Source organism: Trachypithecus francoisi, unplaced genomic scaffold (assembly GCF_009764315.1).
Source record: "Trachypithecus francoisi isolate TF-2019V2 unplaced genomic scaffold, Tfra_2.0 Lachesis_group9, whole genome shotgun sequence".
NCBI lineage: Eukaryota > Metazoa > Chordata > Mammalia > Primates > Cercopithecidae > Trachypithecus > Trachypithecus francoisi.
This window is the reverse complement of record NW_022681474.1, coordinates 1,148,812-1,174,845: the sequence shown is the minus strand read 5'-3', so window position 1 is coordinate 1,174,845 and position 26,034 is coordinate 1,148,812. Positions and strand designations below refer to the sequence as shown.

The 26,034-nt window shown below is 61.6% G+C and overlaps 1 protein-coding gene across 7 annotated transcripts; it reads left to right on the top strand.

The window, feature by feature from the left end:
• On the top strand, positions 1 to 25,054 carry PWWP2B (PWWP domain containing 2B). 7 transcript variants are annotated; one of them, XR_004436460.1, is made up of 5 exons: positions 1,231 to 1,392; positions 8,600 to 10,263; positions 10,675 to 10,745; positions 11,902 to 13,754; positions 24,251 to 25,054. XR_004436460.1 is itself a non-coding variant. In XM_033208636.1 (3 exons), the coding sequence occupies exon 2, from the start codon at positions 8,706 to 8,708 to the stop codon at positions 10,245 to 10,247; it is 1,542 nt and encodes a 513-aa protein (XP_033064527.1). In that variant the 5' UTR covers positions 1 to 261; positions 8,600 to 8,705; the 3' UTR covers positions 10,248 to 10,263; positions 24,251 to 25,054. The 7 variants fall into 7 exon arrangements, 3 of the variants coding, with proteins under 3 accessions (XP_033064527.1, XP_033064528.1, XP_033064526.1); XR_004436462.1 differs by having other exon boundaries at positions 10,675 to 12,144; positions 13,637 to 13,754; XR_004436461.1 differs by having other exon boundaries at positions 10,675 to 12,144; positions 12,274 to 13,754.
• The last annotated feature ends 980 nt before the right edge of the window (positions 25,055 to 26,034 follow it).

Genomic DNA, 26,034 nt, shown 5'->3' with positions numbered 1-26,034 from the left:
CTGAGGCTCCCTCTGCCGTGCGGCCGCCGGAGGGCGAGGTCGAGCGGCGCCAGCCGCCCGACGGACCCCAGCGGCACCAGGGGCGGTGGTCCTCCATTCCCAGGCTGGGAGGAGCCGTGCCGCGCGGCGCTGGGTCGCCAGGACAACTCCGCGGTTCCCCGCCCCGCCTCCAGGCCCCGTCAGGAGCTGCAAGCCCGGCTCAGAAGCCCGGCCCGGGGCCAAGGTCACCGCAGCAGGCCGGGCCCCTGCGTTCTGAGCCGGGTGCGGACGCGCTGGTGCTCGGGGAATTCGGGGGCTTTGACGCCTGAAGGCGCGGGAGCCGGGACCCTGCGGGGGTCCCGGGGGGAGGGGGTCCGGCGCCGTCACCTTCCACTCCTCGCCCGCGGGTCGGGGAGCCCCTGCCGCAGAGGAAGGAGGCTGTTTCCTTTGTAAACTGGCGGAGGCGCGCCTGGTCCCTGGGCGCGGGAACCTCCCGACGGAGTTAACCCCACGGGCCCCGGTGTTGGCGACCCCCAGGCGCGCAGGGTGACCCTAAGCCGGGCGCGCGCCTGCTTGTCGCCCGAGAGGCGCCGAGCCCAGTGGGGCGACCCAGTGTCAAGTCCCCCACGCGGCGAGGGCGACACTAGGCCGCTGCCCCCGGGCGCCTCGCGTCTTCTCCGCCCGCCCCGGCTTCCTGCGCGCGCCGCCCGGGACTTCCTCGCCGCAGTGCCCGGGGCCACCAGAGCCCTGCGCGGGGCGCTGCCGGGACACGCGGGCGGCCGAACCCAGGCGGGGGGATCGGGGCCACCGGGGAGGGAGGGAGGGCGCAGGGCCGGGTGCGGAGGGAGAGGGGGGCCCGGGACCGGCCCCAGGCAGGGGAGTGGGGGGATGGAGTCCCGGGGCTCCGGCCAGGGCGGGTGTCCCCCCCGCCGCCCCCAGGATCGTGGCTCTCGGGTCCTCCCGAGTCGGAGGACACTCCCGGCCAGCGTGGGCCGCGAGCCCGGGCGCAGTCCCCTCTCCACCCCGGGGGTCCGCAGCGCGCGTCCCGCCGAGCTCTGCGGGCGGGCGCGGCTTCTCCCCAGACGCGGCGGCGGCGGCGGGCGGGGTGCCCGGGAGCGGAGCCCGCGGCCGCGCGCCCCCGGCCCGGCTCGGCGGTGGCGGCCGCCCCAGCGGAGCTTTGTGACGTCAGGCGGCCGCGGGGCGGCGTCACGCGCGGGGCTGACCGGCGGCGGCGGCGGCGGCGCGGCGGCGGCGGCGGGGCGGGGGCGGCCTGGGACGCGGCGGGAGCATGGAGCCGCGCGCCGGCTGCCGGCTGCCCGTGCGGGTGGAGCAGGTCGTCAACGGCGCGCTGGTGGTCACGGTGAGCTGCGGCGAGCGGAGCTTCGCGGGGATCCTGCTGGACTGCACGAAAAAGTGAGCGGGGGCGCGGGCCGGGACACCCCTGGGGTCCCCCCCCCGACACCTCCCTCCGCCGCCCGGAGACCCGGGACCCGCCTCCGGGGTGGGGGTGGCGCGACCCTGGCGCCAGCTTTCGGTTTCTGCCGAGCCCAGGTTCCGGGGCGCGCGAGCGCGGCTGCCACTCGGGGGGCGAAAGTGGTTCTCAAAGTCGTCGCGACTTTTCGGGGCCGGCGCTGGGCCGGGCCCGGGCGGGGGGCGCGGGACTGGGGTCCCGGAACTCCACACATCTGCCATAATTAACGCACTTTTCTTTGTTCAGACCCACTGTTGAATTCAGCTGTTGGCAGAATTGTCGTTAAAACGGGGGAGGGTCAGATGCCCCGTGGCCTTGCCCTGGCAATTACTCACAGGTGGGGGTGCCCTGTCGAAGGCCATGGGCCCCTGGCTGCTGGGAGTGACTCCGCGGCTGAGGTTTGGATTCAGGGAGAGCAGTTGCGCCCAGCTGTGCATTTTAAGAACAGTTTCAGGCCAGGGAGCCCTGAGTCATGGGGACCTAAAGAGGTACAAGCTGTGGGAGCTATGGGTACATTCCCTGGGAGCCCTGGCTTCCTGGGTGGGGGACGCAGGGCAGGGCGGGGCGGCTCCCCCGAGCGACACCTGTGCACTGGCTGCAGGGACCCATGCAGTGCAGATGAGCCTCCTGGACACCATGTCACATGGCAGGGAGCTGTCGCTGCCAGATCAATGATTAGGCATGAATCAGGCTGTGGCCTCCCTGCGCTCCTGCAGGGCTTTCTTTTGAAACTGGGAGCAGGAAAAGGCTCCTCTTGTAAAGGCCCAACTTTTTCCATCAGCGGAGCCCAGATTTTTGCCCAGTGACATGAATTAGCAGAGAGGACCATGTTCCTTCCACAATTATTTCGCAGACGTTATCTCTTCATTAGATGTGCCAGAAGCCATTTATCCACAAGTCATGTGATTTAACATATGGCTCCCGTGTGGCTGTTGCCCGCTCCGTGTGGGCTACCGCTGGGAGTGCACGGGCAGGACAGAGCGACACTCAGGGGCTGCAGAATCGCCACTTGGGAGCTGCCATCCCCTCCACCGTCAGTCTCAGCTTCCTCCGGCAGGCAGGGTTGGGCTCGGTCCTGGTCCGAAGGGCCGCACCCTTGCCAAACCTGCACCACCTTGTCTGGCCTTTCTTCCCTGGAGAGGGGCACGAGCAGCAGCGGGTCGCCCCATTTCCTGGGCTCCTTGACTCAAGACAAGGGAGGCTGAGAATATCTGCAGTGGCCTTGGGCTCTCTTCCCTGAGGCCCATGGCTAACCTGGTTTGCAAATCTACACCACCACCTGCACTTCATGGAAAAAACCAGGCCCGATGGGACCCCCGGCGTGGGAACTGGCAGCTGTAGGATGCATGGGTGTCAACCCTGCCTGCCACGTTCAGCTGTAACCAGAGCCGCCCACGGAGCCTGGAGCTAGGCCTCTGCGGGCACAGCCACTTAGCAGCCGCCCTTGCTGCCTTGGGCTGGCCCCCTTGTCCTTGTGGGGAATCTGAAGGTAGAGCAGGCTCCCCGACCCTCAGTCCTGAGGCTGTCCGGGAAGGACTGCTGCTCCCTCCCTCGTTGTCCCTGTGCCTGAGTTTTCCCGGCTGTTCTCCTCTCCAGGACCCTCAGTCCTGAGGCTGTCCTGGAAGGACCCCTGCCCCCTCCCTTGTCTCCCCTGTGCCTGAGTCTCCGGCCGGTTCTCTGCCCTTGTATTCTGAGTCTCAGGACTCCTGTTTCCAGCCCTGCCTCGGACCACAGGGTGCTGACCTGCCTTCCCCAGGTGACAGTTTCTTGTCAGGGTGTGGTGCCTGCCCTTATCCCTCACGTGTGACAGTGGAGGCCCAGTCCCCAAGTGTGGGTGCTGACTCGCAGGGAAGAGCTGCTGGGAGCCCTGTGACAGGTGTCCGCCCACCTCAGGGAACCTGTGGGTCCCAGCGCAACCGGCGTTGTGCAGATTCTGTTGAGCGCAGGAGGCGGGCAGCCAGGCACCTGTTCAGAGCAATCCCATGGGAATGGCGGCCCCGCTCACACAGGCACCAGGATGCAGGGCTGAGGTGGGCTCAGCAGCCAGCGTTTATTGTTGGCCAGTTTGGGAGATGGCATTATCTCCCTTGTTTGCAAAGCAGAGGGGAGAGGGGCCTGGCAGGTGGGTGGAATTGCCTGGCCTGTGCCGGAAGGCCATGGGATCTGAAGCAAGATTCTCTTGAGTATCAGCCTCCATGTACATCCGGGTGAGTTCACTGCACACCTACTGTGTGCCAGGAAGTGGGCTGAGCCCGGAGCAGGCGGCTTCCAGTATCTTCCCCGCGTCTGGACCAATGTGGTGATTCCTTTCAGAGCGCTGATGACGCAAGCCTTGCCCTGACCTGCCCTGTTTTGTGGGTGATTTAGGTGTATACTTCCAGTTGAGGAGCTTTGGTGGGGTGGCCCTGGCTGAGGGGTGGCTGAGGACAGACGAGGCTCCAAGAGCGGAAGGGCTGGCCTGCCCCCAGGGCCTCCTGGCTCGATCCCTGAGCTGGTATTTATCGGCCTCCCCCAGTTGTGGGTTACCTATGGTTCCAGACACAGACTGCTGGAAAGGTCAGGGGACCGTCCTCTGTAAGCCACACCCTAGCTCAGACACCCTAGCTCACACTGAGAACCCCAGACACTGCCTGTCCCGGCAGAAGGGCACCCTGAGCTCTGTCCTGGGCTCACCTGTCCAGGTGGAGGCTCCACTGCTGGGGGCCGCTCTTGGGATGATTCACTCAACAACCCAGCGGGAGCACCGGGCCAGGGCTGCAGTGGTGACGGGATGTGCCCTCTGCCCTTGGGGAGGGAGAGGGACGCAGGCCTGTGGCTTCCCCTGCCAGCCTGCTTTCCCTAACCCCTGAGAGAGGTGGCCCCAGGAGGCCCCACTGCCCCCTGCAGGCCTGACCCGCCCACCCTGTTTCCCGCATGCTGTCCCGCGGTGGGTGTCTGCAGGGCTGTGGGGAGACTGCAGACGCTTTCTAGACTGACACGGGAGCACAGCCGAGGTCTTGGGTGCCAGACTCAGGTTGTCCTGCACTGCCCTGAGGCTGCCTGTTCCTGTTCCAGGAGCCACGTTTTCCTTACCTCTTTAGGCCACAGCAGGGTGGCCTTTCCTCATCAGAAAGCAAGGAAGGAAGGTCCAGGGCGAATGTGGGCCCTGGAGGGCAGACAGGAGGCTGCCGTGTGGGCATCTGCCATCTCGTGGCCCTGGTCTGTAGAATGGGGAAGCCGTGGGGAGGCACTGCCGGTGAGTGCAAGGGGCTTGGGCAGGCAGCCAGGGCTGTGCTCCTCCCGGCCACGGCCCCCGGCAGACTTCAGGCCTGGGCCTTTCTGGGAGTTTGGCTGAGGCTGACATCCAGGCAAGGCCCTAGGGCCGCCATGGCCGAGTTAAGGCTCAGCCACTTGTGTCTGGCTGAGGACCTCAGGCCTGGTCTCCAGGGCCCCCATGTCCTTACCGGGGGGCTGCTGTGCCATTAGGAATGGCACTGTGGTAGGAATGGCACTGTGGTAGGAATGGCACTGTGGTACTTGTTGCTTTGGGGTCTGGTCTGTTCTGCAATTAGAGACTCCTGGGCATCTCACCCCTGCCTCAGTTTCCCCAGCCCTTTCTCAAAGCAACGGTTATTCTGTCCCTGAACTCGCAAGGATGCTGCGTGAGGCTTACTTCACGGGGCCCCTCACATGTCCTCTTCCCCACAGGCAGGGCCCAACAGGTGGCTCTAAAAGGGCAGCCTGGACCCAGCAGGGTCATCTGGCTCCAGGCCCACCCCACCTTCCCACCTGCCAAGGTTCGGTGTTACCTGTGGGCACAGCCAGGCCTGCCGGGCCCTGTCCCTAGGGGTGGGTGTGTGGGGAACCACACTGGACCTGTGCACTTCCAGAAGGACCACTCTTCACATCCCAGGGTCCAGGGTAAGCCACTGAGGTTCTTCCTGTGCCAGCACCATCCTCATGTCTGGAGGCAGCAGATCCCAGCCAGCACCCACCCGCTCAACCTGGAGGCGTGTTCCCTGGTCTCGCCGGCCTTGCCGGCCACTCTGAAATGGGAAGACTGTGATCTATATCTCATGGGCTTGCTCAAGCAGGGCAGGAGCCGAGGTCCCAGCAGCTCGGCGGCCCTGCTGTTAGCTTTGCAAGATCCCAGGGGCTGGGTTCCCCCATCCATTCCAGCCTGGGGAGTGAGCTGTTCCCACCCTGTTTACCCACCAGTGCGTTGGGGTGTGGCCTGGGCAGGGCGGCAGCTCCAGGAAGGAAGTACGGCTGCCTGACGTGCCAGGGTCACCGGCCATTTCTGCAGGGCTGGCTTGTCCGGTCCCTGGGCACTGATACAGGTGTGACTCAGGGTCCCAAAGGGGATGGCAAAGCGCAGGCTGCTCCCCACCCATTTGATCTGCCTGGGGGGGACTAACCCCAGCCCTGTGGCTAAAGATCCTGGGGCAAGGGGTGGGGCTGGCTCCATTTGTGGGGCCCTCCTCAGGCTCCTGGCACCTTCAGCCCAGTCCACAACCCCGTGTGATCAGGGTGCCATGTTCCCCAGCCCTAGCAGGGTTGCCCCCTCCCTCTGACTGTCGTAGCCACTGTCCTCTGGCAGGGATACTTCTGCTCCTTGGGGGGCCTTCTCTTTGCAACATCCCCTCATTTGCCCTCATTTGAGGCCCTTTCATGGGGTGCAGTGGGTCCTATGGAGGGATTCCTGGCTCCCCCAACAGCAAGGGACCGTAAGCACGCTGACCCAGAAGCTCAGGGTGCCTGCGTGCCCCAGCAGGCGTGTGCACCAGTGTGAGGAGTGTGCACGCACATGGACGTGCTTGTGTGTCAGCACACAAGGTTGGTTCTCAGAATGCTCATTGTGTTCAATGCTCACAAAGTGCTCGTGGAAAATGACGAACTGGCTGCTGATTTGGGTTGTGGAGGCCAGTCCTGGCTATGAGACCAGGGGACTTGGAGACACCAGCCTGGAACCCTGGGGTGGGGGTCGGATTTGGGCAAAGGCGCATCTTCTGCGGCTTAACTCTGGCAAACCTTTTCTGTAAGTGAAAGTCGCTGGCTCGGATGGCCCCACTATGGCCTGGCTCACAGATAGTGTATAAAGGAGCCTGGGGGCTGTGCTATGTGCTGGTAAAACTTTCTTCACAAACGCTGGAGTGGCCAGGTGTGGCCCGCTGGCCCCGGGTGCATGGGGTCTGTGCTCGGTCCTGGCACCAGCACCTGGCTGGGGCTGGTGAGGGTGCCGCCCGGAACTGGCCTCAGTGCATCATGCCCTTAGGCCCGTGTGCCTGACTCTCCTTTCCCGAGGAAGTGCCAGCCCATCAGAGTTGGAGACAGCCTGGTTCCCATGGCTGCTGCGGGGCTTAGTGAGACCCTGTGCACAGGGGGCCTGGCCCGCACTCTGGAGACACTCCTGCCGTCGCTAGCCCATGGCTGCAGGCACCACAGCGGTGCTGGGCCAGAAAAGAATGGGGTGGGTGGGGCTCACTGTGACCACCCCCACCCACCACAGAGCAGAGCCCCCCGCCCGGTGTTCATCCCCTCACAGGCCCAAAGGCCACTGCTGCGCCCTCCCAGCGAGTCGCAGTGCTGTCTTGCTTTTCTGTCTCTTTCTTTCCATCTCGCTCTTTCTCTGGTTTAGCTAGAGCAGTCCTGAAAATTGCATCCCATTTGTTACAAGTTACACGTGTTCACTGTGGAAACATGTGGACTCCATGGCCCTGTCTTCCGTGGTTTTTGGTAACATCAGCATTCCCAGAACTGGTTTCCTGATGTGCTCACAGTGGCTTCTTGGGAGGGACAAGGCTCGGGGATGTTGTTGCACTGGGCCTCGAGAATGATGGGGCAGCCGGGTGTCTGTGCAGCGAGGTGGCCTGCACTCTAGAACGTGAGCTGCCACCGGCTTCTGATGACAAATCCCCCAAAGCCACACACAGTGCTGGGTGCTGCCCGTTAAGTGCAGGCTGCCTGGCCCATCGAGTCCCAGGATGAGAAGGCCTTTACCTGGGATTGGTGTCCTGGCTGTGGCAGCTGCAGGGCCTTAACTGTGGCTCCCTCAGCAGTGGCTGCTCCTGCCCCTTGTGCCCCTTCCCCCACCTTGTGCCCCTTCCCCCCCTTGCCCCTTCCCCCCATGCCCCTTCCCCCCCATGTGCCCCTTCCCCCCCATGTGCCCCTTCCCCCCCTTGTGCCCCTTCCCCCCCTTGCCCCTTCCCCCCATGCCCCTTCCCCCCCATGTGCCCCTTCCCCCCCTTGCCCCTTCCCCCCATGCCCCTTCCCCCCCATGTGCCCCTTCCCCCCCATGTGCCCCTTCCCCCCCATGTGCCCCTTCCCCCCCTTGCCCCTTCCCCCCATGCCCCTTCCCCCCCATGTGCCCCTTCCCCCCCATGTGCCCCTTCCCCCCATGCCCCTTCCCCCCATGCCCCTTCCCCCCATGCCCCTTCCCCCCCTTGTGCCCCTTCCCCCCCTTGCCCCTTCCCCCCATGCCCCTTCTTCTGCAGATCGTGTCGCCCGGTGGGGGAGGGCCTGAGGGTGCCAGGCGGGCAGGGAGGGACCTTCCAGGTTGTGTGGGCAGATGGGGATGAGGTCTCTCTCGGAGTCACTGAAAGCATCTGGCCACCTCCAGAGGGCTCAGCCCTGGGCCACATGCAGCCCCACCCCAGCCACACGTCATGTACCTGGAACCCTGCTCCTGCAGGATGGCATTCTCCAGGGGCTTACATTGGGGGGTGAAGGGTTACCTGGCCCTACGGGGTCTTCCCTGAGTCACCCAGCCCCTCGGAGAGGAGAGGAGGGAACGGCTGAGCCTGTGAGCAAGGGGCCTGAGTTTTGGGGCCCGGGGCCACGGGCCACAGGCAGCAAGGTCAGGCTTCCTGGGAGCATTCCTGCCGGGGCCCACATGTCCCCCGGGGCCATGGACTGAGATTCGGAGCCTGTGTGCCTCTCTCAGGCCGGGGAAGCAGCTGGCCTCCAGGCTACATGCTGCGTGGCTTTGGAAGGCTCATGCCTTGCCCTGATGTGTCCAGCCCAGGGTGTACATAGCGGGCGTGGGCTCAGGGCATGGCTCGCTGCTGGGACCTGCTGGAGCATTCATGGGTTGGGGGCCTTGGCTCTGGGTGCAGGTGGTGGGTGTGCCAGGGTCCCTTCTCACTGTGGTTTCTCTCTCTCCATTGCCAGGTCTGGCCTCTTTGGCCTGCCCCCGTCGGCTCTGCTGCCCCAGGTCAACGAACCCCCCGCCAACAACAGCCATGACCGGGTCCCCGAAGAGGGGGACACAGAGGTGATGCAGCTGGGGCCTGGCTCCCCACCTCCTCCGCACGGGGTTCAGCCCCCTGAGACCACCGGTCCTGAGCCACCCCCGCCCCTCGTGCCGCCACTGCCCGCCGGAAGCCTGCCCCCGTACCCACCATACTTCGAAGGCGCCCCCTTCCCTCACCCGCTGTGGCTCCGGGACACGTACAAGCTGTGGGTGCCCCAGCCGCCGCCCAGGACCATCAAGCGCACCCGGCGGCGTCTGTCCCGCAACCGCGACCCAGGACGCCTCATTCTCAGCACCATCCGCCTGCGGCCGCGCCAGGTGCTCTGTGAGAAGTGCAAGAGCACGCTGAGCCCCCTGGAGGCCAGCCCTGGACCCCCAGCCGCGCCCAGGGCCCGCAGGAGGCTGGGCAGTGGCCCGGACAGGGAACTCCGCAAGCCGGAGGAGCCAGAGAACAGCGACCCCATGGCTGGGGCCACGGCCAGGAGGAGCAAGAGGGAGAGGCGAGAGGAGGACAGGGCACCGGCAGAGCAGGTCCCGCGGAGCCCGGTCATCAAGATCTCCTACAGCACGCCCCAGGGCAAGGGAGAGGTGGTCAAGATCCCCTCCCGCGTGCACGGCTCTCTGGAGCCCTTCCGTCCCCAGCAGGCCCCCCAGGACGATGGCAGCCTGGACCCTGAGGTGCTGGACAGAGAGTCCCGGGACCGGCCATCTGGCGCACCCTCGGCCTCCATCCCCAAGCTGAAACTGACGCGGCCCGTGCCGCCCAGCGCGGACCTGCCGCCCCCCAAGATCCGCCTGAAGCCCCACCGCCTGGGGGACAGCGAGCATGAGCCCGTGTACCGGGCCGAGCTGGTGGAGGAGCTGAACGGGTACCCGCGGGCCAGCTCGCCAGCACCCTGTGCGGACGGCCCTGCCGGTGGGCTGGGGGACTTGTCTTCCGGAAGTTCGGGTGAGGACGACGACTTCAAGAGCTGTCCCCAGGGCGCACAGGGAGGTGAGGACTTGGCTTTTCTTGTCAGCTGCCCTGAGGGGAGAGTGGACTGTGCCAGCGAGTCGGCATGCAGCAGCGACAGCCTCGACGAGGCCAGATCGTCCGGCTCGGAAGGGACACCGGCAGACACGGGTGACCTCTCCCCTGGCCACGGCACGTCAGCGCCCTCTGCGTCCAGAGAGGCTCCCCAAACCGTGCCACCCCTGACGGTCAGGCTGCACACACAGAGCGTGTCCGAGTGCATCACGGAGGACGGCAGGACTGTGGCCGTGGGGGACATCGTGTGGGGTAAGATCCATGGTTTTCCTTGGTGGCCGGCGCGTGTTCTTGACATCAGCCTCGGCCAGAAGGAGGACGGAGAGCCGTCTTGGCGAGAAGCGAAGGTCTCGTGGTTTGGTTCTCCGACGACGTCGTTCTTGTCTATTTCAAAACTCTCCCCTTTCTCTGAATTTTTCAAACTGAGATTTAACCGTAAGAAGAAGGGGATGTATCGGAAAGCTATAACCGAGGCTGCAAATGCCGCGCGACACGTGGCCCCGGAAATCAGGGAGCTCTTAACCCAGTTTGAAACGTAACTGGTTCCCTGACCAGGTGAGTGTGCCAGCGGCAGCCTCCTTCCCCCGGCCCGGCCCAGGCTCACACCTGTGTCCAGGCTGTGCCTCTGCTCCGAGCCCTGAGGCCCAGGGAGCCGCTGCCTGTGCTCCTCAGCTCCCTTGCTTGGGGCCCAGGCATCTGGAAAATGGTTGCCCTCACTGGTAATGTCATCTGCGCTTCTGATTCACACAAGAGGCGCACTGTGAGGAGGCCAGTCACCACCGGTGCTTGTTCAAAGCACAAAGTGAGTTTGTGTTTGGCAGCCATTTTTCAAAGGCCAGAAGGGAGATTCTCATGCTCTCCTTAGTTGTTTGGAGTCAGGGATGTGGCTTGACTGGTCCTGGGGAGGGGAGAGCCCAGGCTGGGGCCCTGTCAGCAGGGAGCAAACTCTCACTGCTTTTCCCGAAGATCAGAGTGGGAGTCTCCCTCCTTCTGCACACGGATAGGCCATCCCAGGACATTAAAGGAGGGAGGGCGAGGTGAGCTTCCCACCCTCAGATGAAGCCCCCACCTCGACTCCCCAGACTGGCCCAGCCCTGCCCCCACCACCCCCGAATCTTCCTTCTGGGTCAGTGCGCACTCCATTGTCAGCAGGCTATGTGCGTGGCCAGGCGCCGGGGACCCAGGACATGTTCCTGGGGATAGCGTCTCACTCTTGGCCTCTCCTAGGAGCACTTTGTAGAATCTCCAGCCAGGCCTTGTGTGGATTCCTGTACCTGGGGGGCACTACGCTGTGTGGAGGTGTGGGGGTGTCATCTCGTGGGGCTGGGGGAGCCACCCATGTCCCTGCGGGTCACTGTGTGGGGCATCTGGAGCCTGCCGAGGGGCTGTTGTCTGCGCTGAGCTTCTGAAGGCCGCTCTCCCAGCTCCAGAGGCCTCCCAGCACCTCCTAGATGCCCTTCCTGTCTCCCCGGCAGGAGAGGCAGGCCAGGGAGGAGTCCTCTCTGGGTGGGGGCAGCTGGTGGTCCTCTGTGCTCTTCTTCCTGGCTCCATGGCCTAATTGCCACCTGGATGCAGAGATTCCAGGGCCAGGGGCTATATGCAGAGGGCAGGGGCAGGGCCCGCCTAGGCCTTGGTGACGTCTGGTGACCTTGTCTGCCCTGGCCACCTGCCCAGAGGCCTTAGAGTTTCCCAGGTGACAATCCTTGGGCCTTAGCCTTCGGTGGGGGTGGGGACTGGAGTGCCTGGGTGCCCCTCCACTGCTGCACCCTGCGTATTGGGGTTCTGGGTGGAAGCGGTGATGAGACACCACTGTGGTCAAGCCAGGGTCCCCAGGGTCCCCAGGCTGCCCGGCTGCTCAGGCTCTGGCCTGGCCTCACCCGCTCCCTCCAGCCACCTGGCTACATCTGCCTTGCTGTCCTGAGGCCAGGCACAAACGTGGCTGCTCCCCCAACCCCAGGAACCAGGCCCTTTTCTGATCAGTTCTGGGGCCTTGGGGCAGAGATGGGGCAGGTGCCGGGTTGGGGAGTGGGTGTGGGCGCCGCCTCTCAGCTTGAGTCTGGGGAATGTGTAAAGCCAGGGCACCATCCTCTGAGGGGTAGGAGGAAGGTCAGAGGACTCCCGTCTGCTGTCCTGGGGGGCCCTCCCCGAGTTCTGGACTCAGGCATTTACAGGGCATGACGTCTCCCCACGCAGGACGTCCCCAAATGAGGCCCGAGGCCTTGGCTGGCAGGGAGTGCCCAACCGGGAGGACGGGAGGACGCAGTCTTGCAGGCTCAGGGCCGGCTGTGTTTATCCGGAAGTAGAGGAAGAATCTCACCAGACGGGTTTGCCTGCCTCCACGGGGGGCAGTGCCTGCGCTAGGGGCCTGCGCCAGGACCAGCCCCCTGCTCTGGGAGTGGGGGGGGCCAGATCCTTTCAGCACCAAAGCGCAGAGTGGTGCGTGCCTGGTCGGGTTTTGGTGTCTCGTGGGGCCTGGGATCTCCTGTCCTCTGTGGGGTGGGTGGTCCCTGGGGGACACGTTTGCTTTGAAGTGTCAGCAGTGCACCTCTGGTCTGCTCCTTGTAGGGGAAATGCAGGGGTACCTGCCTTTCCTGGGAAGGGGGACCCGCCAACACCACCGTGAAGGTACACCTCCCTGAGCAGAGGCTGAGTGAGGTGTGGGGCGCTGGTGGCCATGCCCAAGGGAGGGGCGGGAGGAGGAGGCTGGCATGGGGGCTGGAGCTCGGGCAGGGAGGCCTTCTGGGGAAGGTCGTCCTCCCAGTCCCCGCCCACTGGCCACCCTGGCCTGGCCCCAGCGGCTCCTGCAGCCACCCAAGGACGAGGACGGCTGGGCGGTGCCAGAAGCTTCCTGAGGTTTGTGGGTGTCTGCTGCCCGAGGCACTTGTTGGGGAGCAGTCACCGCAGGCACAGCGAGATCTGCTCCGTTGCAGGGACACTGAGCCCAGCATCTCCCCGTGAGAGGCCCCTCACGCTCAGCTTGCTGCGGGGCTGGAGGCTCAGCTGAGGGGTGGGCTGATGCCCCACAGACCATAGGGTGCCAGGGCACTGGGCCTGTGGCCGGCGGTGCCAAGAGGCGGCCTGGCTGGCACAAGGGACGGGCACATCGGCCTCAGCAGGGGCCGCACCAGGACGTATGCCTGGCTGTGTGGCACACTTGGGCACCCCTCCATGTGAGGTCCTGACCCAGGTTCGCTGAGGCTGGGCCGGCCTCCTGTGCGGGAAGAGAGGCTGTCGGGCCTTGTCCCAGCCGGTCACCTGCTGTTGCGGTCTCAGTGAGCTGACACCTCTGAGCATGTTCGTTCACCACTCTCTGGGTGACAACAGGACCCGCCTCTGAGTGAGCGGCACTCCACCCTGGTGGCCGTGGCCGGCTCTGGGACCTGTGAATGGCCTGTGGCCGCTGCCCTTGGAGGTGACCACTGTGCCTTCTCAGGCCGGCAGGAGATGCCGTTCCCTGGGACTCCTACACCCACAGGGATCCCCCAGGGTTAGAGCTGAGGTCTGGGCAGGGGCAGGTGGTGGAGACCAGGCTCTGGGGTGACGGTGCCTGGGAGCAGCCTCCTGCATCAGGTGCAGGCACTGGGCCTGCAGAGTCAGGGGCCCAGCAGGAGCTGCCTGGCCAGGCTTGTCCTGAAGCTGGGAATGGGGACACAGAGAAGGCAATCTCGCCCACACCCCACCGCTGCCTGGGCCCACCGAGCCTGAGAGGGGAAGGCAGCTCCTCCCCAGTGTGAGCCCCGGGGCCTCGGGCCGGGGTCCTGCCCCGTCCAGGCTCAGGGTCCTCTCTCTGCTCCCCTGGTCTCTCCCTCACCACCCACCCGCCCCTCTGCTGAGGGCCAAGCACTCCACTGGACCCAGGCTAGAAGGGGGGCGGAATGGGGAGGGCTGTGAATCACCACTTCCCAAATTAGTGCATAATCACACACAGGAACTGCTGAGAAGGAAGGGAAGAGGGGCTGGAAACAGAGCATCCAGCGAGAAACCTGGCCTGGACTGGGATCCGGGAAGGCTTCCTGGAGGAGGTGGCAGGAGCCAGGCTCTGAATGGTGAGCTAATCAGAAGCTGATGGGGCGACGTGGGGGTGAGTGTTCTAGGCAGGAGGAGGGCAGGGCATGTTCCAGGGGTTGCGGAGGTGGGCAGAGGCTGACTAAGGGCCTGGTGGGCCAAAGCACAGACTGTGGGGGCTGTTGGAGAATTACAGACAGAGGAGTGAGATGGTCTTGTTATTATTTGTCAGTTAAAAATAAAACGAAACCTAAAAAAAATCTGATAGCTTTACAAATAAATAAAAGAAATGATCTCCAGCTGTGAGGACAGGGAGCGTGGCGGGGGATGGGGGAGGCTGGGCGGTGTGCAGGTGTCACTCCTGGAGCTAGGGCAGTCACCGTCTGTGCCCTGATGGGGCCCCACCCTCAGGGGTGCCTCCAGTTCTCGGGAGGTGCCTGAGGCCTGGCTGGAGGCATCTCAGGAGAAAGCTTAGAGGCGGGTCAGGCAGGGGGCTGGGGGCAGGGATCCGCATTCACTGGGGGGACCTGGGCCAGGACAGTGCCCGGGGTCGGGAGGCTCCACAGACTGGCAGCTCGAGGCAGAGGCTTCAGAGTAGCAGAGGCGAGTGGAGATGACAGGTGACTGGACGTGTGCGCTGTGCGGGAGCAGGAAGGAGGGTGGCGGAGAGTGGGTGGCACTGGCCAGCCCTGTGGGGAGGACCTGAGGGGCTCGGGGCCTTGCCCGCCCTGCACCCCAGCACCACTACAGATGGGAGAGGGGCGTGCCCAGAGGGGCGGCGGGCTGCCTGGTGTTCTGGGAGCCGTGAGGGCCAGTGGGGACATCCGGTCCTGGGAGCTCTGAGGGCCAACAGGGGCACTTGGTCCTGCACAGGCACCTCCTGCTCTGCCCTGTCGTGGCCGGGGCAGGCCGTGCTCCACTGACACGCAGACTAGAAGCTGGGCACCTCCCTGAAGTGGGGACTCGCTCTCCTGGTGTCCCGGCCTCTTGGGCAAGGGGGAGATTTCACAGGTTCCCAGACAGTGCAGGCTGGACGGGTCCAGGGGCCCAACCCTTTCCCCTCCTGCTCTGGCAGGAGACTTTCGGGGATGTACCCAGCACAGCCTCTGTCAGCAGCTGGGAGCACCGGCTTCTGCGCCACTGAACGGCCTGTGTCCCTGGGGTCATCCTTGTCTTTTGTGAGTTTCCTGTAGCTGCTGTAACAAACCTCCATACACTGGGGCCCTGAGACCAAGGTGTTTGTTCCCGCGCCTCTGGGGGTCAGGAGCGTGAGTCAAGGCGTGCAGGGCTGTGCACCTTCAGCTCCGGATGAGGAGCTTTCTTGCCTCTGCAACTTCTAGGGGTCCAGACGTCCCCCTCTCATGACCACGTCGCCCCAGGCTCTGCCTCCATGGGCACAAGGCCTCTGCCTCTTCAAAGTACCCTGGTGGCATCTGGGGACCCGCAGATAGGGCGGGAAGGGCTGCTCATCTCAAAATCCTCATTTAATCACATCACAAACACCATGTCGCAGAAGGTGCTGTTCCCAGGCTCCCGGGACGAGGAGCACCTGGTCTCCTTCACTCCGCATCTCCAGTGCTGTGTGTGTGGGCACAGCCCAGAGTCCGCCCCAGCCTCTCGTCCGACAGAAGGGAAGATCCCAGGGAGCAGGGGTGGGGATGGGGCTTCAGCTCAGGGGTCTGTGGGGGCGAGGGAGGGGCTCATTGCTCCAGAAAGGTCCATGGTGCACAGGCCATGGGGGCAGCATGGGCCACTCCTGACCTTCAGCTTCATCATGTTGATTTCTCCTGGGAAATAAAGATGATAATCAGGAAGCTCCCGGCACTGGAGTGCTGAGTCGGCAGGAGCAGCCGCCGGGACTTGGAAGAGTGTGGTGCTCGCTGGAGTCTCTGGGGCAGAAGCAGCAACGCCGCTGTCTCCAGGCTTTGGCTTCTGATGTATGTTTTTCTTTTAGAACAGCATCCTTGAGCTTCCTGCACAAAACTTGCTTTTCTCTTCCTCCAACTCTAAATAAAAACGCTCTTCTGCTTCCAAGGACGGGTTTCTCAGTTGACTTCCCTGCTGACTTCCCTGCTGACTTCCCTGCGTTGATTTCAGGGAATTCAGGTCCCACGTGAAGGCTGTAATTATTTTGTTCCAGAAGGAAACAGAGGCCTATAATTCTGAGCCTGCTGCAGGGGCTCAGGCCCCACCCCACCTCCTGGCTCCCAGCAGCCTTGCAGACAGTCCCTGCCGCCTCCTCCTGGCCAGCAACTTGGGCATTGAGGCCGTGTTGGGGGGACAGGCGGGCAGGTGCCAGGGAGTTTGGAGTTGCTTCTCGGGGGGTCAGGTGCCTGGCACTTGGGGGACTTTCCCAGTGTCGGGGGACGCTGCTGGAGGCCCCTGCCCATCCGTGCCTTCAAAGCCAAGCATTGTGCCCACCTCCGGTGAGATGCCCTAATGCCATGTGGACCTGTTGCCAGGCGTCTTAGTTGCTTCCTGGGTCTCACCTGCAGCTCCAAATCCTCGCCCCTGACCTCACCAGGCTTCGACACCTTGGACAGGGCATGTGCCTCGTGTCAGAGGATTGGGAGTGGAGGGGTGGGACTTCCTCCACACCATGGGGCTCGTTCTCTCATCAGAACCCCTTTAGGGGCAGTGGGGGCTCCTGCCCGGCAGGAGGCTGTTCTCTGCTGGAGACCCTGGGGTTGGCTGGAGACCCTGGGGTTGGCTGTAGGCTTGGGGTTATCAGCCTAATCTGTTCAGGTTCACCCAGGTTTTCACCCTGGGGCTCTGCCCACCGTTGGTGATCACTTTAAGATTTGCTCTTTCGTGAGGGATTATGAGGTGCTGGCCCTGGTCTTCATTTACTCACTGGAATTCTTGCAAAAAAAACCTCTTTCCTTACCAGCTTTTAGTGGCACTGCACCAAGACTTGCGGCCACCCCCCGCTTGCAGAGTTCTTACGGAGGCCAGGGCAGATGTGGGGGCTGGTTCCCCAGCCGCTTCCAGCGAGGCCGAGGAGTCCCTCCTGAGCGTGTGTCTCATAAAAGCGCACGTGCTTGCTGACATGTCCAGTCAGGTTCGATCCATCCAAGCGCTATTCTGTCCATGCTCAGATGGTGCCATCTTGGGTCAGCTGACAGAGGCCAGCGTCTGTGTCCTGTGGTGACCACAGCAGCCTGCTGGCGGCTTTGCCCCCGCCGTGCCACGTCATCTGGGCTCACTCTGTGCATTTTCTGGCTCAGGCCTGAGGCAACCACGTTCCTGGGAGCCCTGCTTCCTGCTGCTTCTGGGGCCGCTGCGGTTTCGAAACCTTTGCAGTCGACACAGCTAGGATTCACTTTTGTGTCTGATGCCAGAAATCTTGACTCTTAATGTTAACATGATCCATTTTATAGATGTAAAGGTTAATATATGTATATCAACATTTAATATAGGTGTGTAAAATATTTAAAATATAACAATATAATGTCACATATTACTGAAATAATATATATAATATTATTATGATACAGTATGATGGTTTAGGAAGAAAAGCACCCTGACACCACCCACCAAGGAGGGTGCCCGCAGGCGTCCTGGTGGGTGGTGCAAGCGAATGCCTGAGCTTGCCCTGCCCATCTTTTTGTCCTGGGGTCTGGCCCTTCGGGCTGTGTCACACCCTCTCTCTGCGGCCAAGTCATGACTTCGGAACGCACTTCGGCATCTTCGTTTCATTCACTTTCCATTTTTAGAGACTCCTCGTTTTTTAAAATCCGCTGTGATAGGATTCTGAGGGCCCCTCCGCGGCCCCGGGTCTGCTCCCGTCCGGTCTCCCCGGCCTTCCCGTGGCCACATCTGGGCAGGGCCCGGTCGTCCTTCCGGGCTTCCAGCCTAAGCAGGGCCCCACGCCGGCTGCTTCTCCCCGCCCCTCGCCTCCTTGTGATGTGCAGCGCTGTGGGATACACCCAGCTCCCTCGGGGGACTCTGGCTGTCCCAGTCTTTTCTCCAACAAGCTGTGGGGAGGGTGTGAGCCACCAGCTTTCTCACCATGGAGAAGGCGTGGCCCAGGCAGGGAGGTGCTGGTGTCTTTGGGGCCTCAGAGACAGTGGGGTGGGAGAGAGGTAGGTGAGCATGAGACTCCGACCCCATGTCCAGGTGAGGGCTCTGCGGGCTCCCAGGCAGGTGGGGCCCCAAGGCCTCCAGGTTCCTGAGGACGCCTCGTGTCCTTGAGGCCTCAGTGACGTGGAGCAGCTGAGCTCAGCTCCATGAGCGAGGGCCACGCCAGGAAAGTAGGAGAGATGTGAGGAGCGGCCAGTGCTGCTCCGGCTTTGGAGTCCGTGTCTCTGCTGCTGGGAGAGGGAAGGCCCTTGGAAGGCCACTGCTGCTGTTCGGGACAAAGGGCCCGTCCAGGCTGTTTCCTCCCAAGGCCTGTTACGCATTTTTCTAATGAGGATAGTGGCTGATGGATGTTTACCGGCATTTCCAAAGGTTATGTTGTTGTTGATGGAGAAGGACTTGGACAGTTTTAATGACCTCCCGGGGCTGCGTTTCTTTTCAGGGAAGCATAGTTGCCTTTGATTTGAGCCTCTTTCAAATCCTAAAATGCTGCATTAGAAGGGGTGGACAGAGCAGGTTCCAGGCATGGCGGGGACCCCACTAGTGCCACAGCACCTGCTGTGGCCTCTGCGGACCCCCCAAACAGCCCTCCTCCTGACCCGTCTTGCGCACAGTGCCTGGTGACTCCCTAGAAGTTTGGGAGGGACCCCCCCGGGGGCAGGACGCATAGGTGGAGCCGCTGCAGTTCTAGGGTCGGCCTCCTCCTCCCTGTCAGCTGTGGAGCGGGTGGCTCAGGCTGCCCTTATCACAGCTGCCTCTTCCTTCTGAGAAATGGAAAACGGTATTTGTAGGAATGCGTTTGTGTGGCCGCTCTAATCCTGGCGAACGTTTCTCACAGGGAACTGTTCAGCTTCCCATACGGAATCTGCGGGGTTGGAGGAAGTTATTCCAGGACTGAGAAAGTGAATGGTTTGGAGGCACTGATGCATGGCTCTGTTTAGGAGTCACTGTCGGTGCCCCTGACAGGTCTCAGCTGGTGTTGGGCTGGGGACCGTGTCAGTGGGCCTCTGAGAGCCTCCTGGGCTCTGTGGGACTGTGAGGCACGTGCACGCTGACCGACTGCGTGGATGCTGCTTGCACCCCAGGCCGTCTTCCAGGGGCAGGACCCTCTCCTGCCACCCCTCGCCGGCTCGTGGCATCTCAGTGGTCAGTGGCCTCTCTGTGGATTTAGTCCATCTTCTGCTTTTCACTCATCGCTCGGATCCTGAAGCATCAGAGTCCTCCACTTCTGTGGGATCCTGGTTTTTTGCTTGTTCTTGCTTAGCATGCCCACAGATGCACATGCACATGCATGCACACGCATGAACACATGCACACGCATGAACACACATGCATGCACACGCATGTACATGCATGAACATGCACACACATGAACGCACACACATGCACATGCACACTCATGAACACACACATGCATGGACATGCATGCACACACACACATGCACACGCATGAACACATGCCCACAACCCTGTACTCACACATCTGCACCTGCTCATGCTCGTGGACTCCTGTGTATGCACCTGCACATGGACATATGCGCACTCCTGTACCTACACACCTGCACACACACAGCTTAAACAGATGTCCCTGCTGCGAGTGCCAGAGTGCACAGTGCTGTCCTGGGCCCTGGGACGGTACTGCCCACCAGGTCTCCATTGCTTCATCTTGGGGTGGGGCAGTAGGTTGAATCATGTCGCCCAAACGACACGTTCAGGTCCACCCTAGTCCCTGTGAGTGGGACCTTATTTGGAAATAGGGTCACTGCAGATGGAATGAACTTAAGAGGAGGTCGTACTGGATCAGGGTGGGTCCTAAATCCAATGATTGGTGCCCGCATGAGAAGAGGGAAATTTGGGCACAAAGACTTGGAGACACACGGAGAAGGCCTTGTGGAGACAGAGGCAGAGCTCACAGGGGTGCATTCGTGAGCCCGGGAAAGCCAGGATCTTCCGAAAGCAGGGAAGGACCTGCTGTGGGCAGGTCCCTCCAGCGACCTCTCAGCGGGGCTGGGATGGGGGCACGTCCCTCCTGCCCTGCTGTGGTCAGGCAGGGCCCCATGGGGCGCCCCCTTCCTGGCAGGAGGAGCGGCAGGGCTGGCATCGTCCCCTGCGCCCTGGGCTCTGCAGGCTCCACTCCCTTCCCTGTCCCCTCCCTCTCTGCCTGCGGGCTGGTGGAGAACTGGGGTTGGCAGCCTCTGTCCCTCCGTTTGACTGGACAGCCAGCTTTCCTGGGGTTGGAGGGTCTCCCAAGCCGGGGCCCTACAAGGTCTTTCTGGTGTGTGTGGTGGCAAGAGTCAGTCCCTGCCACACCCAGCAGCGTGGTGTGAGTCCTTCTGGGGACAGCGGAGAATGCACGATGTCTGTGACACTCCAGGGCTTCCCCCGACCCTGGGGTGCTTCCTGGGATGGGGCCTGGGGCTGGGGCTGCTCTGGGCGAGGAGGTTATGATGGAGCCCCCAGGGCAGCTAGGACACAAGAGGTCAGGAAATGGGGATCCTCCTGTGCACCCCAAAGTCAGGCTCCTGTATGGGGTCAGGTCGCCTCCCCGAGCCTGGGACACCTGGGGGTGGCGGCCGCCAAGTGAGGGACTGAGCCTGTTTGTGTGTGATGTGCTGCGATTGCAACCGGTGACCTCTTCTGACCTTTGGGATGGTGACCCATGCAGACAGAGGCAGGGCACAGGCACCCCTTCCCGGCCACCGCCTGGCATCTCACCGCCGTGTGCTCTAAGGGACCATAGCTCTGGGACGTCGATGTCACTGAGCTGAACTCAGCTGAGGGCAGCCGGGAGGAAATGTCCTGGGGTCTCCCTCACCCCTCCTGCCCTGGGGTCTTCTCTGGGCCTGGTGCGGCCTTGTGCTGGAAGGCCCGGGGAGGCAGATGTACCCCCTAGGTCAGCCTGGGCCTTGGCAGAGGATTCCTTGAGCCCCGCCTGCTGCCCCTGCACTGGCTCCCTAGAGGGAGGCACAGAGTGGGTCCTGGGCGTCCGCACACCCGAGCGGAGGGGCTGCCTGGGGTCCAGCGTGGGGAGAGCTGGGGCCTCCACTGCTCAGGGCTGTGTTGGTTCTCTCTGGAGACCCTCAGCCTCCTGTGCCCCCTCGGATGTGACTGGGAGATGGTCCAAAACGCAACTTCTATTTGATTTGTGTTTGTGTCAGTCTTACTATATATGTTCAATTTTTAAAAGTAGAGTGGTCACATGCAGTATGTAATGACAAGAATTCACCTTCGTATTTCTAGACGATGTACTTCTACTGCTGCTTGATCCTTACGTTTTCTATTTAGACGTTAGTTACGTGCTTTTTCTATGGAAGATGAAGAGGCTCTCTCTCCTGTTCGCGCCACACACACCCACTCACACACTCACACTCTCACACACACCCACTCACACACTCTCACACACATCCACTCACACACACACACCTCTCACACACACATCCACTCACACACACTCTCACACACACCCACTCACACACACACATCCACTCACACACACATTCACACATTTACACACACACCCACTCACACACACATATCCACTCACACCCACACACATCCACTCACACACATCCACTCACACACACATTCACACATTTACACACACATTCACTCACACACACACATCCACTCACACATCCACTCACCACACCATCCACTCACACACATCCACTCACACACACATTCACATATTACACACCCACTCACACACACACATCCACTCACACCCACACACATCCACTCACACACATTCACACATTTACACACACACATCCACTCACACACACACATCCACTCACACACACACATCCACTCACACACACATCCACTCACACACACATTCACATATTACACACACACACACACATATCCACTCACACCCACACACATCCACTCACACACACACATTCATTTACACACACACATCCACTCACTCACACACACACACATCCACTCACACACACACATCCACTCACACACACACATCCACTCACTCACACACACACATCCACTCACACACACATCCACTCACATACATTCACATATTTACACACACATCCACTCACACACACACATACATCCACTCACACACACACATCCACTCACACACACACATCCACTCACATACACACATCCACTCACACACACACACACACACATCCACTCACACCCACACACATCCACTCACACACATTCACATATTTACACACACATCCACTCACACACACACATACATCCACTCACTCACACACACACACATCCACTCTCACATACACACATCCACTCACACACACTCACACACATTCACTCACACACATTCACATATTTACACACACATATCCACTCACACAACCACTCACACACACCTCTCACACACACACACGCATACATCCACTCACAGTCACACACATTTACACACACATATCCACTCACACACATCCACTCACTCACATCCACTCACACACATTCACACACATATTTACTCACACACATATCCACTCACACACACATCCAGTCACACACACCCACTCACACTATCACACAGACCCACACACACCAGTCACACATCCACTCACACACTCACATCCACTCACACACTCATACACACATCCACTCACACATACACTTACACACATTCACACACTCACACCCACTCACACTATCACACACATCCACTCACACACCCACTCACACATGCTTACATCCACTCACACATCCACTCACCCACTCACACAATCACACCCACTCACACACTCACACACATCCACTCACACACTCTTACATCCTCTCATATCCACTCAGACACCCACTCACACAATCACACCCATCCACTCACACACCTTCACACATCCACTCACACACACACATCCACTCATACACTCACATATCCACTCACACACATCTACACACTCACACCCACTCGCACACACTATCACACCCATCCACTCACACGCACACATCCATTCACACACACACTCATTTACTCTCACACATATCCACACACATCCACTCACACTCACACACACCCTCTCACACTATCACACACATCCACTCACACACTCACATCCACTCACACAGTCACACACTCACCCTCTCACACACATCCACTCACACACATCCACTCACACACACATCTACTCACGCACACATCCACTCTTATATGTACACATCCACTCACACTGTCACGTACACACACACATCCACTCACACACACACATCCCCCTCACAATCACACATCCACTCACACACTCACAATGTTTGGTTAACTTAAGACTTGGTGTTTATATTAATGATTTTAGCCCATCCACGTAGAGGATTATAGACGCTGCCAGCCCTTTCTTCTCTGCAGCGTTCATCCCAGCTTGGTGCTTGGTCTTCACATTGTTTAGTGTTGTCACTCAAGAATGCCCAGCGTGAAGAGAAAGAAGCCCCTCTCACACTCTCACACACCCTCACTCTCACACACCACACGCCTGCAGGTGCCCTCCAGGCCTCCCCACGTGCCGCTGGGCTTCCTCACAGCCTGGTGGTCTCAGGGCGCTTGCAGTTTTTCCCGTGGCAGCTCAGGGCTTCCATGAGCGCAGCACTAGAAGTGGCAGCGGCCTCTCGGTGGGGCTGGGACAGGGGCAGGTCCCTCCTGCCCTGCTGTGTTCAGGCAGGGCCCATGGGGTGCCTTCCTCCTGGCAGGAGGAGTGGCGGGGCTGGCGTGGTCCCGTGTGCCCTGGGCTCTGCAGGCTCCGCTCCTTTCCCTGTCCCTGCACTTTCCACCCGCCAGGTGGTGGAGAACTGGGGCTGACAGTGTCTGGCCCTCTGTTGGATCTGGGGGCTGCTTTCTTCAGGGCCCAGGGTTGGCCCTGGGTTGTGGGGCTGAGGGGACCGTCTGTCCCCGCCAGGTCTCTCTGCTTGAGGTGGCCATCCAGGGCCTGCGTGGGCTCAGGTGGGACGCAATGGAAGCAGGGTTGACACCTGGGGCTCTGCACAGATCTGGGAAAGGGTTTTCCCCTCAGGGTCTAGCCCTCCCTCCCCACCCTGGGACACCCCCAGGCTCAGGTCTCCACGGGGCCGTCCGTGCGAGACGAGGGTTCTCAGAGTTATGCATGGGGGTCCTTCCACACCATGAGCCTGGCACAGGCATGGCCATCAGCCCCCACCAGGAGGCCACAAGGCTCCAGGCTCGCTGGCTTCTCTGTGGCCCTGCGTGTCGGGCCTGTGGACTGTGGGACTTCAGGGCAAGTCCTGTGGGCTGAGCCCCAATCATGGAAGACTCTGCACTCTCCCCTAGCATGGCCGACCTGTGGGCACTGAGGGAAGGAGGGCCGATGGGAGCTGGGGGGTGCTGGGGGTTCCGGGTGAGCCTCAGACCCTCCGGGGCACCCTGGCCTGGTGCTCAGACCTTGAAGGGCTGGTTCCCCATACTCGACCGTGAGTTAAACCTCTGCCTCTTTCTGCTTTCCCCAAGGTCACCGACGATGAGGGCGCACCTGCTGTCCTGAAGCTTCCGGCCTGTGTTCAGGGACCCGGGAGCCTTCTGGCCGGCTGCGTGCAGAGCCCGCTGGGCGTGGTGGTCGGCCTGGTGTGAGGTCTTCCGGGGACCAGCAGTGTGTTCAGGGAAGGGATGGCCCTGAGCCCAGCGGCTCACTGAGTATATTTCTTCCCGCCGCTCAGCCTGTGGCTGCCCTGTCTCATGAGGCAGTCGGGACTCGTGACTTGCTGGCTGCTGCTGCCTCACGTGCTGGGGTTACATGGAGGAACTGGGCCTGCCGCCCCAGCCTCGCCTGCTGCCTCGCCTGCTGGGGTCCCATGGAGGAACCAGGCCTGGTGCCCCGGCCTCGCCCAGCGGCTGGTGTGGGCAGCTGTCCCCGCCTCGCAGTGTCCTGGAGGCAGCCGTCTCACAGACTCAGCTTGGTCTCCCGCAGGCTTCAGAAAAACCTAATTGCACGTGTGGGGTCCTTCCCCAGCCCTTGGGTGCGGGGTCTCTGTGCACTTGAGAGCTGGGGGACCTGCCCGCCATCTCCCGCTCCAAGTGCATCCCAGAGCATGGGGCCCGCTGGGCACCCAGCACCTGGCCTGCAAGGCCACCTGTCCCCCAGATGCTGCTACGAGTGACCAGTACTGTGTGGAGGAGGCCAAGGTCCGCCCCTGGGAAACCAGGCTTCAACAGTACAAGGAAAATAAACTTGCTCTGTTTTGTAAGAGCGTGTTCCTTTTCCTCCTTTTTGTCACTTTAAAGACCAAAAAGAATAAAGAAAGAAGAGAAAAAAAATTAATCTGCCCTTTCTTTGTTTAAATGTAAAAAAAAAGAAACCTATGTCGTAGTTGTTGAAGTTGTGACCTGTGCGGCTGACGGGGCCCGAGTCCCCTGGGCACTGCCGTGTGGGGCCCATGTCGCGCGGGTTGGGGTGATGCCCCCACCGGCTGCATCTGGCTGCCTCCAGGAGGGCGAATGCTGACCACCACCCTCTGCCCCACGAGGCCTGTGGGCCAAGTCCCTGTCTCCAGACCTCCCTTTTGGCTTTCCAGCCGACGCTGGGATTTCCCGAGAGGCAGTGCTCTGCACGCCGGGAGCTTTGCTCGTTTCCTGGAGTGAAACTTCTCATCTCTTGTTTCTTGATTTGCTCATTCAGAACCAAGGGACATCTCAGAGATGATGGTGGCTTTGCTTGTTCCTGGTTTTGCTAGAACATTCTTCGCTCTAAAGGCATCGCTGCCCTCAGCAAGGATCGTGTGGGGGAGGGGGGTTGGGGGAGGGCAGCGCGCACCTGGAGGGTCCTCTCCGGGGCACATGAGGGAACAACCCTCATGGTTCCCTGTGGTTTTGGACCTGACTTGCAAGGAGGGGCATGGTTTTCAAACTGGTTTGTAGCAGCAGAGCCCTTTTCTCCAACAAAATCACCCAGAATCACTTCCTCCCAGAGGGGCTGGGCTCATCCTCCTGAAGCCTCCAGGCCCGAGGGTCCTGGGAACCTTTGAAAATCCAGGGAGGGGCTCACATGACCCCAGGAGAGCAGAGCCGGGACTTGAGAGGAATGAGAGCCGCTCCCCCTCCCCTCCTCCCTCCCCTCCCCCTCCCTCCCCCTCCCCTCCTCCCTCCCCTCCCCTCCTCCCTCCCCTCCTCCCTCCCCTCCTCCCTTCCCTTCCTCCCTCCTCTCCCCTCCTCCCCCCCTCCCCTCCTCCCTCCCCTCCCCTCCTCCCTCCCCTCCTCCCTCCCCTCCTCCCTCCCCTCCTCCCTTCCCTTCCTCCCTC

What these genes read in the sequence shown, in the direction of transcription:
- PWWP2B (XM_033208635.1), top strand. Translation starts at nt 1,268, where the DNA reads ATGGAGCCGCGCGCCGGCTGCCGGCTGCCCGTGCGGGTGGAGCAGGTC. An exon ending in CTGCTGGACTGCACGAAAAA is followed by an intron (nt 1,393 to 8,599) that starts GTGAGCGGGGGC and finishes CTCCATTGCCAG; the next exon opens with GTCTGGCCTCTTTGGCCTGC.